At 41.4% G+C, this 17,875-nt stretch overlaps 1 protein-coding gene across 4 annotated transcripts in view; it reads left to right on the top strand.

Moving 5' to 3' along the window:
• Positions 1-17,875, top strand: part of vps8 (VPS8 subunit of CORVET complex) — a 681,049-nt gene that overhangs the window by 478,813 nt on the left and 184,361 nt on the right. For all 4 annotated transcript variants that reach the window (XM_069934259.1, XM_069934258.1, XM_069934264.1 and 1 more), the window contains one exon: positions 12,250-12,418. In XM_069934259.1, the coding sequence (XP_069790360.1) occupies positions 12,250-12,418 (169 nt within the window). The remainder of the gene's footprint in view (positions 1-12,249; positions 12,419-17,875) is intronic.

The raw sequence follows: 17,875 nt of genomic DNA, 5'->3' as shown, positions 1-17,875 counted from the left end.
AGTTGCCTGAAATTACAGAAGTTCTTCCAAGGCTTCTAGATCCGAAAAAATAATTTTCTGCATATTTTTACCAACAGGGTGAAATTTGCTAAAAAAAAATTATTTATCTGATTGACAAGGATAAGCCGTTGTGTCGTCAAATACTGCTGTGTTGTGGAGACTGTGTGACACCCACCCATATCCTTCCCTATCCATGATGTCACCACCAAATGGAAAGTCATTTTTCCAAAGTCTACCCTTGGCATTGTCTCCTGCAGAGATCCTCCAATCATGACTTTGGTGCTTGGAAGGTCACTATTCCAGCTTTGTGTATCCCGAAACTTGGGTGATGAGCTTCCACTTCACTTGATATTAGAAATAGATCTATATATATTGACACATATATTCTCCCTTCATTTCGAAGATCCAGGTCCCGCCACTGTTGGGACCCAGCCATGGGGGTGTCAGACTGGGTAATAATATGCAGAAATGACCACAATATAGTAAACTGTCTCAATCAGTTGAACTTCTTATTTTTTGCACCATTTTACTGACATGGATAGCATTGCATGGATTGAGGTTGAAAGAGTTGGTCACTGAAAGCAACTCTATTTTTTTTTATTTTGGGAGATGGAAGGATACTTTGAAGGTAAATGCATTAAAATAAACTGATGGTTTGGGACCATTTGACACTATTTCTTCAGTAACCACTCCTTTTCATTGCTTGCAACTCTGTTGCTTGATGAGATTAACTACCACATCAGTTTTTCTTGCTAAGGTGTTTCACTTAATTACTTCAACTTGTCATCCTTCAACACAGAGAGGACAACCTGCTTCTCTGTTCTATGCATCAGCATCTCCAGTGTAGCAACCTTCAGTTATCTATAAGCTTGGTAAGGAAGAGGAATGTAATGGAAAATGGAGCAATGAGCTCATTATTTAAATTTGTTTCGAATTACAAGATAAACACGGTTACAAGCCTTTCTGCCCCACAAGTTTACGCTGCCCAAGTGTACCCATGTGAACAATTAAACTTCTATCCCCCATACGTCCTTGGAACATAGGAGAAAACTGGAGCACCCACAGGAAACCCACACGGACTTTGGGAGAACATTCAAACTCTTTCAGATAAACCAGGTCGCTGGTGCAGCACTAACCATGCCTCCCTTTTCTTCATGTTAATTGGGAATTCAAATCATTTTCATATTTTTATCATATGACAGACAGAATGTAGTGCCCAGGAATATAAGTTATTAGCAATAAAGAAAAATATTTGTTTCATTGCTACAGTTCTTTAAACTCTTGCACTTAATTTAATCCCTGTACCTGGTCATATGTGCTTCCATGGCAGTCTGTGGGAAGAAAACTGTTTACCTCCAATTCCACAAACAAAATCACTGCAATGTCAGTCATCAAGCAGCAGAACATTGGTTGATGTGCATGCTCAGGGCCCAGTTCCTAGGTCGTCATCAATTACTTTTCTGAATCACATGAGAAAAGATTCCAAGATTCCTTTATTGTCATGTAATAGTGCAGAACCATGCACTATTACATGAAATTGCTTTCTCCATGCTGTAAGACACAGAGTTACCAGAAGTGTCACCGGAACTCCTTACATTATGAGAGAAAGAGAAACAAAAAAGAGTTCCTTCAGAGTCACCTAGTGTCTGTGAATTCACCTCCAGCGCTCCCATAGCCGCTGCAGCCACATAGACTCCTATTCAATTAATCGGCAAACTGAACTCCAAATCCATACCTCCAACACAATCAGGAAGCCTTCAATGCTTGAGGCCCTTCAGGAACCCTTGCTCTCAACACCCTTTCTTGTTCCAATTCCTGGTACTCTTGTGCCAGTCCCCTGATGCAAGTTGCCCGCAGCCTGTGTGGGTCCCTCAACTGCTGAGCCCCTCGCTGGTCCGCTGCCGTGGTCACTGTCCTGTAGGTGGGGTGGGGAGTTATTTCCCCTATTTCTGGTGCACTGGGCCAGTCTGCTGCTCCCTGGAGAACTGCAACCCCTCATGGCTGTTGCTGAGCACAAGTGCTGCCATCTTGGGCACAGACCCCGCAGAGGCAGGATTTTAGTTTAAAAACGCCATCACCTTCTCTAACAGGCCTTTTAATGTCTGAATAGAACTGCTAGCATTAGGACCCTTTGGAGAAGCTCTGTGTCCTCTATCTTTTCTCCAATAGCTGTATCATCGGCAGCACCTCATCCAAAGGTCCTCCAACTTGCCTCCATTATACATCCTTGTCCCCAACAACAACAAAACCCTCAAACACATGAACCATGTGTCATATCCTGAGAGCCAATGCTCAGTGAAGCCAATGAGGTTGAAATTCATCTCCAACTCCAGTGCAGTAATACAGCCTTTGATCATTTGTGGAAGAGTGAACATCAAGACTTATCTCCTGTCAATAACCTTCTAGTTGAACTGGGCAGCAATAAATCCAATTTCCTATTTGTTTCAGAGAAATTGACCAGATACTGTATACCAGGCACCTTAAAGCATCAATATAATGAGACAAAATTCACCAATAGGGTATATAACCCTGGACTTTTACTGCCAAACCGAGGCCACCTGCAAATTGAAGGAATAATATCTTGTATTCTGTCTTGGAAGTCTCCAACCAGATGGCATTAACATTCACCTCCAGTTTCCATGAACCCCCTCCTCCGTGCCTCCCTCTTTCCCTATCCCTCTGTCTCCTCCAGCTCCCTACTCCCTTCTCTTGCTTCTCCTATCAAGAATGCTGCCCTCTTCCCCAGCATTTCTCAAATATTTTCCTTTGACCTTCCCACTTATATCCATCTATGACTTCTTACCTGTTAACAGGTGCTCCTCCCCTTTCCCTTCCCCTTCCTCCCTCTTCCCTCCTTGACGTTTTATTCATTCGCCTGCCTGTTTTTGCTTAAGCATGCCCCGAACGTTGGTTATCCTTTACTTACGTGGATGCTGCGTAACCTGCTGAGTTTCTCCAGCATGTTTGTGTATTGTACTTGACCCCAGCATCTGCAGATTTTCTTGTTTAACAAAATCCTGAAGTATTTTGTCAAGCTGTTTCTGATGAATGGACTTTCATTCCCATGCCTGCTGCCAGATTCCAAAAGCAGATGCCCTTCTCCTGGCTCTTTTATGCTGTGGTTATCGAGAAACCAAGGGTGTTCTCAAAGCCACCTTAGCTGTGCAATATTCTCAACTCAGATTCAGATTTCAGATTTTTTATCAGAGTACGTACACGACATCACATACAATCCTGAGATTCCTTTATCCTGCGGGCGAGGCAGAATTACCACTAATTGGTAGTGTAAACTGTAAACAGATAACAAATGTAAACAATCTGACTGTGCAAACTCTAACAAATGTAAACAATCTGACTGTGCAAACTCTAACAAATGTAAACAATCTGACTGTGCAAAGTCTAACAAATGTAAACAATCTGACTGTGCAAACTCTTGGTGAATTCCATGATAAACCAGTCAAAATGGAGAAGCAAAGACAATGGAAGGGCTGCAGTCAAGTTACTGTCTGTAGACTCCATTCAGTGTGCAAGTGAATTCTTTTTCCAGTGCATCCGTCTGATTCACTCAAGGTTTTAAGAATGCACAGTGCATATTCTGTAAGGGCATCAGTGCAGTCATCCCCATAAGTCAGAGTGAATGAAAGTTTGCCAATGCAGTTGCATGCAACAGCTGGGAAGATCTTGACTTGCAAGTGAAATAAATATGTAAAATTCATGGTCATGATTTGCTGTTCTCTCCTAAAAGCTCATGCTGGTTTATTTCTGGATATTACACATAATGGATTTTACTTTCTAATGGACTCTGCATAAAAAATTCAACCAGTGGTGCAAATATTAGTCATGGGAAATGCAAAGGCCAAGTTGCATGAAAAGTTGTGTGGGTCCTGAAATTGTACCAGATTAATACCAATGAAGAGTACCAGCCGTAATTACCAAAGCAAAATAAAAATGATTGTTATGAATTATGGGGTCACGATCCAATTGTTGTAAAGTAGTACCATAGAACTGTGGAACATTACAGCCCCAAACAGCACCCTTTCTAGTCTGTGCCAAACTTTTTTTTTTTTGCTGAGTCCCACTGACCTGCACCCAGACAATATCCATCCATCCCTTTCCCGTCCATGTAGCTGTCCAAAGGTTACCCGTTTAAGATCTCACCATCTCGTCTTTGATCTTTTAGAGAACCAATTTTCAAGATTCCTTTATTATCATGTAGTACAGTAGTACAGAACATGTAATATTCGGACATTAGTTTAGCCTGGTGCTCCTTACAGTAAGAGAGAAAAACAAAAGAGAGTCCCTTCAGAGTCAATGAATGTCCGTGGATTCACCTCCAGCACTTCTATAGCTCTACAGAATACCCTTCAATCCACTGGCAACCTGAGCTCCAGATCCAAACCTCCAACACGATCAGAAAACCTTCAGTGTCCAAGGCCCTTCAAAATCCCTTCTTTCCCTCATCACCCTCTCGAATTCCAACAGATTCCTGCTTCCCATGAACCAGTCTCCAGCAGTCCACAGCTCATGCATGCCCTCTTACCGCAAATCAACCACAACCTGTGTGGGACCCTCAGCCCTTGAGCTCTTTGCTAGTCCACTGTCGTGTAGGATCATCTTCTCTGCTTTTTCTTCTCAATGGGGGTTGGGGGGGGGATGTGTTCTTCCTGTTTCTGGTGTCTTGCCCCGGACTGCTGCTCGCCAGAGCCTGTAACCCCTTGTGGCTGCTGCCTAGCGCAGGCACCACCATCTTCTACTCAGACCAACATGTTTGCAGGATTTACTTCTAAACACCGTAGGCTTCTCTAACAGGCCATTTAAAGCCTGCACTGAACTGCCAGCATTAGTACCGGGCAGTTAAACCCTTCAGAACAGTTCTGTGTCTTTTCCTTCACCTTGTCTGCCAAAGCAACCTCGTGTCTTCTTTTCGTCCTCCTGATTTCTTTCTTAATTTTCATTTTTTATACTCAAGTACCTCATTTGCTCCATATATTGCCTATACCTGCTATACACCTCTTTTCCTCTTAGCCAGATCCCAATATCCCTAGTAAACCTTGGTTATTTATGCCTTTAACTTTGCCTTTAATCCTAAAAGGAACATGCAAACTCTGTACTCTCAAAATTTCACCTTTGAAGGTCCTCCACTTACCAAGCACAATTATTGCTAGTAAACAACTTATGCTAACCCATACTTCTTGATCTTTTCTCATTTATTCAAAATTGGTCTTTCTCCAATTTAGAATGTCAAGCTATTCGATAGTTATCTTGAAACTAACAGCATTATGATCGCTGGAACCAAAGTGTTCCCCTACACACATTTCTGTCGCTTGACCTGTCTTGTTCCCTAATAAGAGATCCAGTATTGCACTCTTCCAGTTGGTACCTCAATATATTTATTTAGAAAACATTTTGAACACATTTGATAAACTATAACCCATCCAGCCCTTTTACAGGATGGGAGTACCAGTCAATATTTGAAAAGTTAAAATCACCTACAATCACAACTTTGTTTCCTGCAATTGTCTGCTATCTCCCTGCAGATTTGCTCCTCCAATTCATATTGAGTGCTCTATAAAACAATCCCATTAATGCGGTCGTACTTTTCCCATTCCTCAACTCCACCCATATTGTCCCAGTTCATGAGCCCTCTAGCCTGTCCTGTTTGAGCACTGCTGTGACATTTTCCATAACTAGCAATGCTACCCCTCCTCCTCTTTCACGTCTGAAACAATGAAATCCAAAGTGTTGAGCTGCTGGTCCTAGCCCACCTGCAACCAAGTTTCACTAATGACCACAATGTCATAATTCCACGTGGGGTCAATGGTCTGATTGTTGTGACCGTGTAAAGTCATGGTCTGCTTGTGAACTGGAGGGTCATGGAATAACTGTTGTGAATGGGGGTTACAGAATGATTGTTGTTAATGAGAACCAGGACAAGATGAGAGCGTTTTCTTCTGGGGAAAATGTCAAAACGCAGTGCACAAAATCCATTTCAACTTACTGTATCCCATTAGATTTGAGGAAAAGGTTTGGTGTTGGTGGAGCTGCTGTAATGATAGCGCTGCCGTTTGTGTGGACCTGCGGGGAGCAGAGTCACAGCACTCCTGCGAGGTCCAACAGCCCAGTCTGACTGCCATCAGCTCCTTACAGGTCTGTAAATAGAGCTAACATAGGACTACCACAGGGCACCAGAAAATGGGGAGACCGCCCCCCCCTCCACCCGGTTGGAGAAGAAGCAAAGGATGGTGACCAGGGTGGCAGATCAGTAAGGGGCTCTGAGGCTGAAGAACACAAAGGCAGCAGGGCTCTTGGCGACTCGAGGCGAGGAACCCATGCAGGCTGTGGGCTGATGGATTCATGCTGGGCTGCAGAACTGCTGGCTCAAGTCTCGCTGAAGTGGTACCAGGTATCGGAACTGGGATATGAGAGGATGCCAAGGATGCTGAAGGTTTCCTGATACGTGTCATAGGTTCGAATCTGGAGCTCGAGCTGCTGATGGTTTGGACTGGACTTTGCATGGCTGCAGGGGCTGCGAGAGCTCTGGAGGTGAATCCATTGCCACACGGTGACTCTGAGGGGACTCTCATTTGCTTTTCTTTCTCTAACTGTAAGAGCCGCTTCAGGCAATTTCTGCCGATGACTAATCTGTCTGCCTTACAAGCAGACGAAAGCAAATCCTGTTTAATATTGCACTGTCTTTATTACATGACAATAAATTGAATCTAGGATCTTGATTTTTCACATTTTTGATTGCCATGGTGAATTTTAAGAACCATGATGAAAGTGAGATGAAATTTTTGAATTTGTTTCCCCCCACCCCCCCCCCATTCTGTACATTGCCAATAATCTTAAAATGAATTCTAAACTGTTGTTGTAATGGATTGCACCTGCCAGAAAACTTGTGAATGGATTATAAATGGTGTGATGACTGGAGGAGAGGCACGCTGTTGTTGGTGATGTTTGGAGCTCCAACTGCTGAAACATAAGTTTTATCTTGTGATTTGTTCTTACTTAAATTATGAAAATTGGAGGCACCTATAGGGAGCAGATCAATACAATTGCAAGAATAGTTTCCAAGAGTTGCATGGAAGTTCATGATGCATCATCCTTGGAAATGTACTAGATATCGCATTTTCATCAGAATTTTTATTACCAGTGTTACCTTCTTGGCACTACCCTTACTTGATTTGTGTTATTTGATGTTTTTTTAAGTCTTTGAGCAAGTTGTGGATGAAACTCATCAGAAATCTTTCAAAATTGTTGACTATCAGAAACTATTCTTTGCAGTGGAAGATGCTGAGTGGTTTGTGTGAAAGAGATGTGCAAAATTACGAGAGGCAAAAGAAGATGGGGAGGTAGTATGAAGCATTTTTCCCTCAGCAGAATCAGTAGAAGTAGACGGCATAGGTTTCGGTAAGAGGTGTAGAGGATGTTTAAAGAGAAACATTGTCTCCTGGAGGTTGGTTGGAATCTGAAACTGAGGAGTTGGAGGAGACAGAAATGTCCAAGTGAACACTTAAATTACCTTAGCAGAGAAATCAATGGAGAAAGTGCTGGTACATGGTATGTGTTAGTCAGCATGGGCATGGTGCATTGTATCATAAAACAGGGTCAGAGCCTCGTACTCCACCCAATGTTGAACCACATTTCTATAACGAAGTGCAATATTCTGCACCTTTGTACTGGAGGTAATGCATATTATCTGAGGACAAAACAGTAGTCTATAAAATGTGATTTTGGATATACATCACAAAATCAGTTCCATTGAGAAATTATCCTCTTCATTCAAAATTCTATTCACCAGATGCTCTGCTCCTTATGTTTTTGATTTAACCTGGTTTTGTTGAATATTTTATTGTTTTAATATACAATATAAGATTTTAGGTAACCCCTGCTAGGCCTTCATTATCCCCACTGGCCTTCCCCTTTCTAACGTGTCTAAGCCTACTTTTTTAACTCTCCATTTCCCCACTGAGGACCCTTTAAGGTGAAAGAAAGCTTTCTTTCTGCTTCTGGATACTTTTTTCTGCCTGCTCTGTCTTCTATATTCCCAACTGCCACCAAGCCATCGACCGTCTCAGCTTCATGCTATTTACCAACTCCCTCAGAGCGCACTGCCCTCCATTCTGCCTGCACCAATCCCAACCTGACTAACAAACAACAGACAAGAGTGGTGGTCTGGTGCACTGACTTCTACCTTGCCAAGGCCAGACAACAGATCTCAGACACCTCCACTTATTACCCTTTGAGCAGGGCCCCAACAAGAAGTATCAGGCCACTGTCTCACATATCATCACTGACCCCACAATGCCCAATTTTACCTCCAACCTGAGATCCACAAACCCAATTACTCTGGTAAACCAAATGTCTTCATTTCTCCTGCCCTATCAAACTGGCATCATCACACCTTGACACCGTTCTGTCCCCATCCCCTTTCCACGCACATTTGAGAGACCTCATATGCTCTTCATCACCTTGACATCTTCCAGATCCCTGCCCTGAATCACCTCATTTTCATCCAGTCCCGATACAGGCTGGTGCTGGATCACAAGAGAATAAATTTGTTGAATGCCTTTGAGGTTGCTTTTTAAAGTAGCCTTTGGTTGAACCCATTAAGGAAAAAGCAATTCTGGATCTGATGTCATGCAATAAAACAGCTTTGTATAAGGAGCTTAAGGTAAAGGAACCCTGAGGAGGCAGTGATCATAACATGATAGAATTCACTCTGCAGCTTGAGAGGGAGAAGCTACAATCAGATGTGTCACTATTAACAGTTGAGATCAGATAACTATGGAGCCGTGAGAGAGGAGCTGGCGGAGGTTGATTGGAAGGGGACCCTTGCATGCATGACAATGGAGCAGCAATGGCAGGAGTTCCTGGAAGTAATGTAGAAGATGCAGGGTGGTTTCAACCTTAAGAAGAAGGGAAGGTAAAGCGACTGTGGCTGATGAGGGAAGTTAAAGACAGCTTCAAATCAAAAGCAATACTATAGTGCAAAACTTAGCAGAAGCCAATTTATAAAACTTTTTAACTTTTAAAAAACTAACAGAAGGAAAACAAAACAACCAATAATGGGGGAACAGATAAAATATAAAAGTCAGCAGGCCAACAACTTAAAAGAGGATACCTAAAGTTTTTTCAGGTGGATAAAGAGTAAAAGAATGGGCATTCAAACTGCTGGAAAATGAAGCTGGAGAAGTGGTAATGGGGAACAAAGAAATGACGGATGAACTTGTAGGCATTTTGCATCAATCTTCACTTTGGAAAACCCCAGCAACGTGCCATAAATCCAAGCAAGTTGGAGCAGAATTGAGTGTTGTCACAATTACAAAGGCGAAGGTGCTTGGGAAGCTGAAGTAGCTAAAGGTGGACTGGATGGTCTACACCCCAGGGTTCTGAAAGAGATAGCTGAGGAGATTGTGAACGCAATAGCAGTGATCGGTCAAGAATCACTAGAGACGAATAGGGTTCCAGAGGACTGGAAAATTCCAAATGTCACCCCTCTCTTCAAGAAAGGAAACTCAAGGCTGCATAGTCTGACCTCAGTAGAGTCCATTATTAACGATAAGGTTTCAGGGTACTCAGAGGCACACGGTAAAATAGGCTGCAGTCGGTGTGGTTTCTTTCAGGAGAGACCTTGCATAACAAATCTTTTGTAACTCTTTGAGGAACATAAAACAATACAGCAGAGTACAGGCCCTTCAGCCCTCAATGTTGTGCCAAGCCATATGTTCCTTAAAAAATTGTACTAAACCCTCCCTACCCCATAACCCTCTATTTTTCTTCATCCATGATAGAACATTACAGCATGGTACAGGAAGTAACAAGCAGGACAGATAGAAAGGAGTCAATGGATGTTGTTGGATATTCAGAAGGTCTTTGACATGGTGCTGCACATGAGGGCTGCTAATGAGATTGGAGCCCTTAGTATTATGGGAAGGTACTGGCATGGATTGGCTGACTGGAAGGTAAAGAGTTAGAATAAAAGGGGCTTTCTCTGGCTGGCTGCTGGTGACATGATATTCGCAGGGTTCGGTCTGTTACTTTTCACACTCTATATAAATTATTTAGATGATGGAATTGATGTCTTTGTACTCGGGTTTGCAGATAATACAAGGATAGATAGAGGGCAGGTAGCGCTGAGGAACCAGTCTCTCTGCAGACAGACTTGGATAAGTTGGAAGAATGGGAAAACAAATGGCAGATGGAATACAGCATAGAGAATAAAGAAGTTAATTATTTTCCAGTAAGTGTGGTCCACAGGGATTTGGGAGTTCTTGTGCAGGATCCCCTGAAGGTTAACTTGCAGTTTGAATAAGGAAGCCAAATACAATGTTGGCATTCATTTCAGAGTACAGAATATAAAAGCAAGGTTGTAATGGGGAGGATTTAATTGGTGTTGGTCAGTCAGCACGGAGCAGTTTTGGGCCCCAAATTTAAGAAAGGATTCATTGGCATTGGAGTTCCAGAGGAAGTTTGCAAGAATGATCCAAGGGATCAGTGAGTCTATACTCACTGGATTTTAGAAGGATAAGAGAGGATCTTTTGAAATCTACCAAATGTTGAAAGAGTGGATGTGGAGAAGATTAATTGGAGAGTCAAGGACCAAAGGTCTCAGACTCAGAATAAAAGTACGTCCCTTTAGAACAGAAACGATGAGAAATTTCAGAAGTCAGAGGGTGGTCAATCTGTGCCACAGACAGCCGTGGAGGCCAAGTCATTGGGTAGAAGACTTAATTCTGCTCCTACCTCTTGTGGTCTTTGCCAATCATTTTAAGATATTCATGGGATGTATTAAAAACATGAGAGAAAGAAATGTTGCAAAAACTTGACATTCATCCACTTAAATTGGTGATTTTTTTATTTAGAGGTACGGACAATTCGGGCCCACAAGTCTACTCCACCCAAAGTGATCATAATTATTAGTTTTGCTTCTCTCCACAAAAAGTCATAATAGATTTTCTGAGCCTTTATCATAAATCATTCTTGATAGATCTAAATGTGGAATAAACAATGGAACTTTCAGAATTAGCACTCACAAATTACCTACTTAGACTTGATTGCAAAGCTCATTAACAGTGTGTTTTCATTCTGTGCAAACAAAAATGACTTTTAATGGTTAGGTTAAGGAATATCTAGAGGCAATTTGGATGGAGTTCGCCATTCAGTTATGATTCCGATCTTTGTCAGTAGAATCACAGATGGCAATGAGGAAGCATGCAGGAGTAAGGTGGATCAACTGGTTGAGTGGTGTTGCAACTACAACCTTGCACTTAACATTAGCAAAACTAAGGAACTGATTGTGGACTTCAGGAGGGGGACACCAGGAGAGCAAAAACCAGTACTCATTGAGGGGTAAGAGTAAAGACCTTCAAATTCCTGGGTCTCAACATCTCTGAAGGCCTATCCTGGGGTCTTCGGGTCAATGCAATCATGAAGAAGGCTCACCAGCAGTTACACTTCGTGAGGAGATTTGGTACATCACCAAAGACTCTTGAAAATTTCTACAGATGTACTGTGGGAAACATTCTGACTGATTGGATTACTGTCTGGCATGGAGGTGCCAAGGCACAGGACAGAAATTGTGAGTGGTTCACTAAAGTCTGCAGATACTGTGATTGAAGGAAAAACATACCAAAATGCTGGAGGAACTCAGCCGGTCTTTCGTAAAAGACAAAGATATATTGCCAGTATTTTGCTGTGTTTTTACAGAGTTGTGAACTCAATTGCACCATTGCGGGCATTAGTCTTCATTTCATTAAGGACATCTACAAGAGGCAGTGTCTCAACAAAGCAATCTCTATCATTATGGACCCTCACCATCCAGGCCATGTCCTTTTCTCACTGCTACCATCAGGAAGCAGGAACAAGAGTCTGAAGACAAATACCCAACGGCACAAAAACAATTTCTTCCCTTCTGCCATCAGATTAAAGGACAATGAACCACAAATGTTACCTCACTTTTTCACTATTTTTTTTAATAGTATATTTACAGAAATGTAATTTATAGCAATTTTGCACTTGTCCTGCAAAAAAAAGTTTTGTGACAAATATTCATGATGATAAACCTGATTCTGATTCTTTGATGGGGTTCCCATTGAAAATCTCCCACCTCTCTTCTCCTTCATAGTCCTTAATGCCAGCTTCATTGATCAAGGTTATAAACATCACCTTCTGTGACTCTCAATGAGTTCTTTAATGGTTACCATTCAGTAATAAGTTGCCATATTCATCTCTATTCCTTGCTTGCAGTTGTGGCCATATCTACCACTCACATTGTCTCCAAAGTAAAGATTGTGGGGTTCAAGTCGAAGGACAGATGAGATGGACTTGCTACAAATGCAACTCCAGTAATAAAGGAGGAAGGCGGCGAGATTTGGGATCAGATATCAACAGGGGCCGGAGCACGTCTTTGGCGCAGGTAAGACGTTTTAAAATAAAAAATGGTCCTTGGATCGTTATTATTCCACCAATCTTCCTGGTAGGATGTATTATTGTTTGTGTGAAGAGAAACTTCCTTTACCTGAACATATGAGCTGTGCAAATTTCCTCTGCTTTATCAATGTGATAATATTATGCAGTCAGAATAGCAACTCTAGTTTCTGATGTACCATATAGATTATCAATTACTATAATAAACTGGCAGGTTTATGAAAGCTTTATAAAATTAATTGGTAGGGAAATAAAACTGTTGCAATGTGACATTCTTGTGAAGTTGCAATTGAGGTACTTTTGAATTCATCACCTTGTTCGGGGTGCAGTTGCCATAAAACCTGATCAAGTTAACAAAAGAAAATGGTGCAAATGTGTTTACTTTATAACATAATTCCTCATCTTTGGATGGATTGGAATTGTGTTGTTTGCTACAGAGATGGTGGAACATAGTTTATGATACACGTTATCACATGGGTAGTTTATGAGGTGATGCACTCCCATCTGCCATGAACACAAGGTCTTCCTGAGATCATGGTCCTTAGAATGTCAATGCCATTCCCAATTATCTTTTTCCATTTTGAGGGTCTTGAGCCAGGAATTCTCAAGTATCAGTGGGAAGCTGCATTTCTTCAAAGAGCTTTTGGGTGCATCATTACATCTTTGACCGTCCTCCTGGTAATCTCTTCCAATTACCAGGAGGACACTCTCTATTTTAGTTTCTAGTGTTGGAGCTATGACTGACGTGACCAGCCCAATGTAGCTAACAGAGTGCAGGTCCTCAAGAGTGAGGGTGGTCAGTTTGGAAGTGACACTGTTGATAGTTGGCTTATCCTTTAGAATCTGGAGGATTATGTATGAACAATGTTAGTTATATTTTTGTAGTACTTTGAAATGCCTGCCATATGTATTCCAAGTTTCAAAAGCATTTCAGTTTCTAAAACATGAAGCCAGCAAATAAATAGTCTATTTTGAGATTACTTAAAATGAAGTCATGGAAAGAATATTCAACCCAATTGTGCTTTAACCATCCAAATGTTTCATATACCCCATCACATCCAATATTCACTTCCATTTTCTCAGCTTTGATTTTATAGAACCTAGAAATGCTTCAGCCCATGATTTTTAAAATACTTTATTTAAAAGTTTTAAAGCCACATTTATAATTATTAAATGAATGAAATGAAAAAGCAATATAGGTGGTGTGTGTGTGTTTATATCCTCTTATCCCTCCCTCCCCACCCTGCAACCGCTAATATAAAAAGAGAAAAAGATGTGCCAACCAATGTAAAACCTACTCCACATCATTCTAATCCTTTCCTACCTTGCACCAATAACCTTTAATTGTTTTGTCCATCTATGTGCCCAAAAAAGGTCTTTTAAATATCCCTATTCCATCAGCCTCCACCCCCACCCTCAAAAATGCATTCCAGGTAACAACCACAATTTTGTAAAGAAAATATGCCTTTGATGTCACCCCTAAACTTTCCTTCAAGTTCAAATTCATTGTCAGAGTACAGACATGACATCACAAGCAACCCTGAGATTCTTTTACCTGCAGGTCAGACAGAATTTCGACTAGTGGTGTAAAGATGACTATACAAAAGAGAGAAATGTAAACAAAAAAATAAATGTGAACAAACAGAAACAATAAATATTCAGTAATACATAATTTGCACAATGAGAGTCCTGAAATGAATCTGATGGTGGAGGGGTAGCAACTGTTCTTGAACCTGGTGGAACATGTCTTGTGGCAACTGGAGCTCTTTCCCGATCACAGTAGCAAGAACAGGGCATGTCCTAGGTGGTGTGGATCTTTGATGATTACTGCTCCTCTCTGACTCCATCATTTAATCCCTTGTCTCATCAAGAACCTATTAATCTATCTTAAATATACCCAATGACACCCTCCACAACTGCCAGTGGCAACAATTTCCACATTTACCACCCTTTGGCTGAAGAAATTCCTACGCATCTCTGTTCTAAGTGGACCCTTCAGTTCTGAAGTTGTGCCCTCTTGTCCTGAACTCTCCCACTACGGGAAACAACCTTTCAACATCTACTCTATCTATGCCTTTCACATTAGAAATGTTTTAATGAAATTTCCCACCTCATTCTACTACATTCCAATGAATACAGGTCAAGAGCTGTCAAACTCTCCTCACATGATAGCCCTTTCATTCCTGGAATCATCCTAGTGAACTTCCTTTGAACCCACTCCAACTTTAGCACGTATTTTCTTAGATGAGAAGCCCAAAACTGCTCACGGTACTCCAAATGAGGTCTCACCATTGCCTTATAAAGCTCAATATCACATCCCTCAAGAAAGGAATGCCAGCATTTCATTTGCCCTCTTCACCACTGACTTGACAAGCCAGTTTACCTTCAGGCCATCCTGCACAAGGAATTTCAGGTTCCTTTGCATCTAGGTATTGTCAATTTTCTCACAAATGATCTTTCATCATCGAAATGTTGTAAAACTGAACTAATTGTCAACCATAGTTTGATACTAAAAGAATAGTTGGCTGCATTTTTTGAAAATATAATTCATTCCCCTCACCTATTGCTGCAGGGTTTTGCTCTTGGCTGCAGTCTTTCAAAGAGACAGTCTGCATAAAGTCTTCAAACAAATGTTTGTCAGAAACAGTATGCTGATTTTGTTTCAGGTGAAGGAGAATATTTACAGTGAGATTTCAGAACCTGAAGCAAAGACTCAGTCATCTTGCCACGTCCTGTCATTGTATTGACAGTCAATCTGAACAACACAGCAATTTTCCTCTTTTAGGTAGTCATGCACAGAATAGCTGCCCAGCGCATTACTAAGAAATAAACAGAGGATCTTATTGCTTGAATTATGAAGGAACTGTGCCTTAATACAATTAGATCTAAATTGATTCCAATCCAGATTTTTAAAAAAATCATTATCAGATTATTGGCAGATTTAGTGCCAGGAATAGCTTTACACGCTCAACAATTTTTATGTGTGGCATCCGCATAGACACGATTGAACCAAGAAATTAGAAAAGTCATGTAAACTGGTCTACTTTCTAAAAATACTGATGGAATATTTGGGAATGTTTTTGGGAGATAAATTGGTAAAATTAGGGTAGGTTACATACACACACTTTAAAACAGATCTTATTTGAAATACTGAAGAATTCCTATTCAATGACTTTACAGAAACTATAGAGAATGCTATGCACATTTCACAAGTAGGTGCTAATTGAAATGATATCATGAAATGAATAGGCTATTGTCTTGGAAGAGCCAAGTTGTCTGTGTTGGACCTTTTTACAAGGCTTTTGACCTCTCTGCAAAGTGCTCACTCGGAAGTCATTGAGAGGTTTGTTTACCTAAAACAACAGCTGGAGCAGAAGATTAACTATTGTTGTTTGCTGGAGAATGTCAGGGATTTTGCAAGTGAAAGAGAGAAGGACATGCTGCTGGCAGTTTTGTATCTCAGATAGAGAGAGAAAGACAGAAGGGAGTCTTTGACTGTGTGTGACACATACACAGCTGTAACAAGGCAGGAGCAGCTTGTTGGAACTGAAACAGAAGCTCCAGAATGGCAGATGGCTGGAAGTGCTATCTGTCTGATGTTTCTCTTGGAATAAGTGGTACAGAAAGGAACTCTGTGATAGCCTGAAAGAAAGAGGTTATCATCTGGAGAATCCTGATGGGACAAGTTTCATCAGCAAGTCATTGAGGTGACTGATGGTACCTCAGTTGTGGAAATCCTGGAACCACACATCTCTCTCTGCAAACCTACAAGAACCTTCCTGAGCGGTAACCATTCACCTTTCGAGCACCAAAGCCTGGTAAACTTTATACATCTTAAATTTTGTGCACAGTATAAGAATTGCCTGCAACCAGTGAACTTGGAAGAATGAGAAGTGAGATTGAACTGTGAACCAAAGAACTTTTCTTAAATTTACACACACATTACATACACATGTGCTTAGAATTAGAATTACGCTGGGTTGGTTAAGTTAATAGTGATAAGTTAAAGTTTGATTCTGTTTTCATGTTTAAAGATAATTAAAAACAACTTTTGTTTAAGTAACTACTTGTCGTGGTGAATATGTATTGCTGCTAGGTTTTGGGGTCCATTGGGCTCATAATAATACCCTTCCACGAGATAGCATTTAAACAGAAAATACACCAAATTATACAATCATCCAGCACAGTAACACCTTCAGCCCACCATGTCCATGCTGACACATGTTTGGTCATGGTTTTCAGTGCTTGGCAATTCATATCCTTGTGTAGATGCTTCTTGAATATTTGTGAAAGCATGCTTTCATCGCCATCTCAGGCATTGTGTTCCAGATTTCAACAGTAAACAAAGAAGTTCCCTTCATATCCCCACGAGACCGTCTACCTCTTAACTTGTACTTCAGCCTTGCCATACCATGGGGGAAGAAAATCTTTTATTTTTTATGCTCATCCTATGGGGAAAAAAAAGATATGTGTGATCTACCAACCTTCTTTTTTCTTCTTCTTCTTTGGCTTGGCTTCGCGGACGAAGATTTATGGAGGGGTATGTCCACGTCTGCTGCAGGCTCGTTGGTGACTGACAAGTCCGATGCGGGACAGGCAGGCACGGTTGCAGCGGTTGCGGTTGGGGTCGGGTGTTGGGTTTTTCCACCTTTGTCTTTTGTCAGTGAGGTGCGCTCTGCGGTCTTCTTCAAAGGAGGTTGCTGCCCGCCGAACTGTGAGGCGCCAAGATGCACGGTTGGAGGCAATATCACCCCACTGGTGGTGGTCAATGTGGACAGCGGTCTACCAACCTAACTACCTCATAACTTTGTATCCATTAATCAGGTCACTCTGGGGAGGGGTCAGCAAAATGGTCTGTATTGACCCCTGCGGGGGGGGGGGGGGGGGGGGCGATGGAACTATCCAAAGGGTTGATAAATGTCTAGGCTATAGAGAAATTTATTGTTAATAATATCTATTTATTTATTTATTTTACACGCTTGGGGGTCAATGAGAGATCAAGGATTCCATGAAGAGGTCGATGGTTTAAAAAGTTTGCCGACCCCTGCTCTAGGGAAAACAAACCCAACTTATCCAATCTCAACTTGTAATTTAAATTTTCCACTCCAGGCAACATCTTGTTAAATCTTTCTGCACTAAGAATCACACAACATAGCATTTTGGCCCACCTAACCCACATTGACCAAAATGTCCCACCCACTGACAAAAGATCTCTCTATGTTCACCTGATCTATTCCTCTCATGAGTTTGTACACATCTGTGAGATCACATTTCATCCTTCTGCACTGCAAGGAATAAAGCTGTGGCCTGTTCTACCTTTCCTACACCTCAGACCCACTTGTCCTGGCAACATCCTCATAAATTCTTAACACCTTCTCCAGCTTGACAACATCTTTCCTATAGCTCATTGACCAAAACTGAACACAATACTTCAAATGTAGTCTTA

The sequence above is a fragment of the Narcine bancroftii genome, chromosome 4, assembly GCF_036971445.1.
Source record: "Narcine bancroftii isolate sNarBan1 chromosome 4, sNarBan1.hap1, whole genome shotgun sequence".
Classification (NCBI taxonomy): domain Eukaryota; kingdom Metazoa; phylum Chordata; class Chondrichthyes; order Torpediniformes; family Narcinidae; genus Narcine; species Narcine bancroftii.
This window is presented reverse-complemented; position numbering and strand designations above follow the sequence as displayed.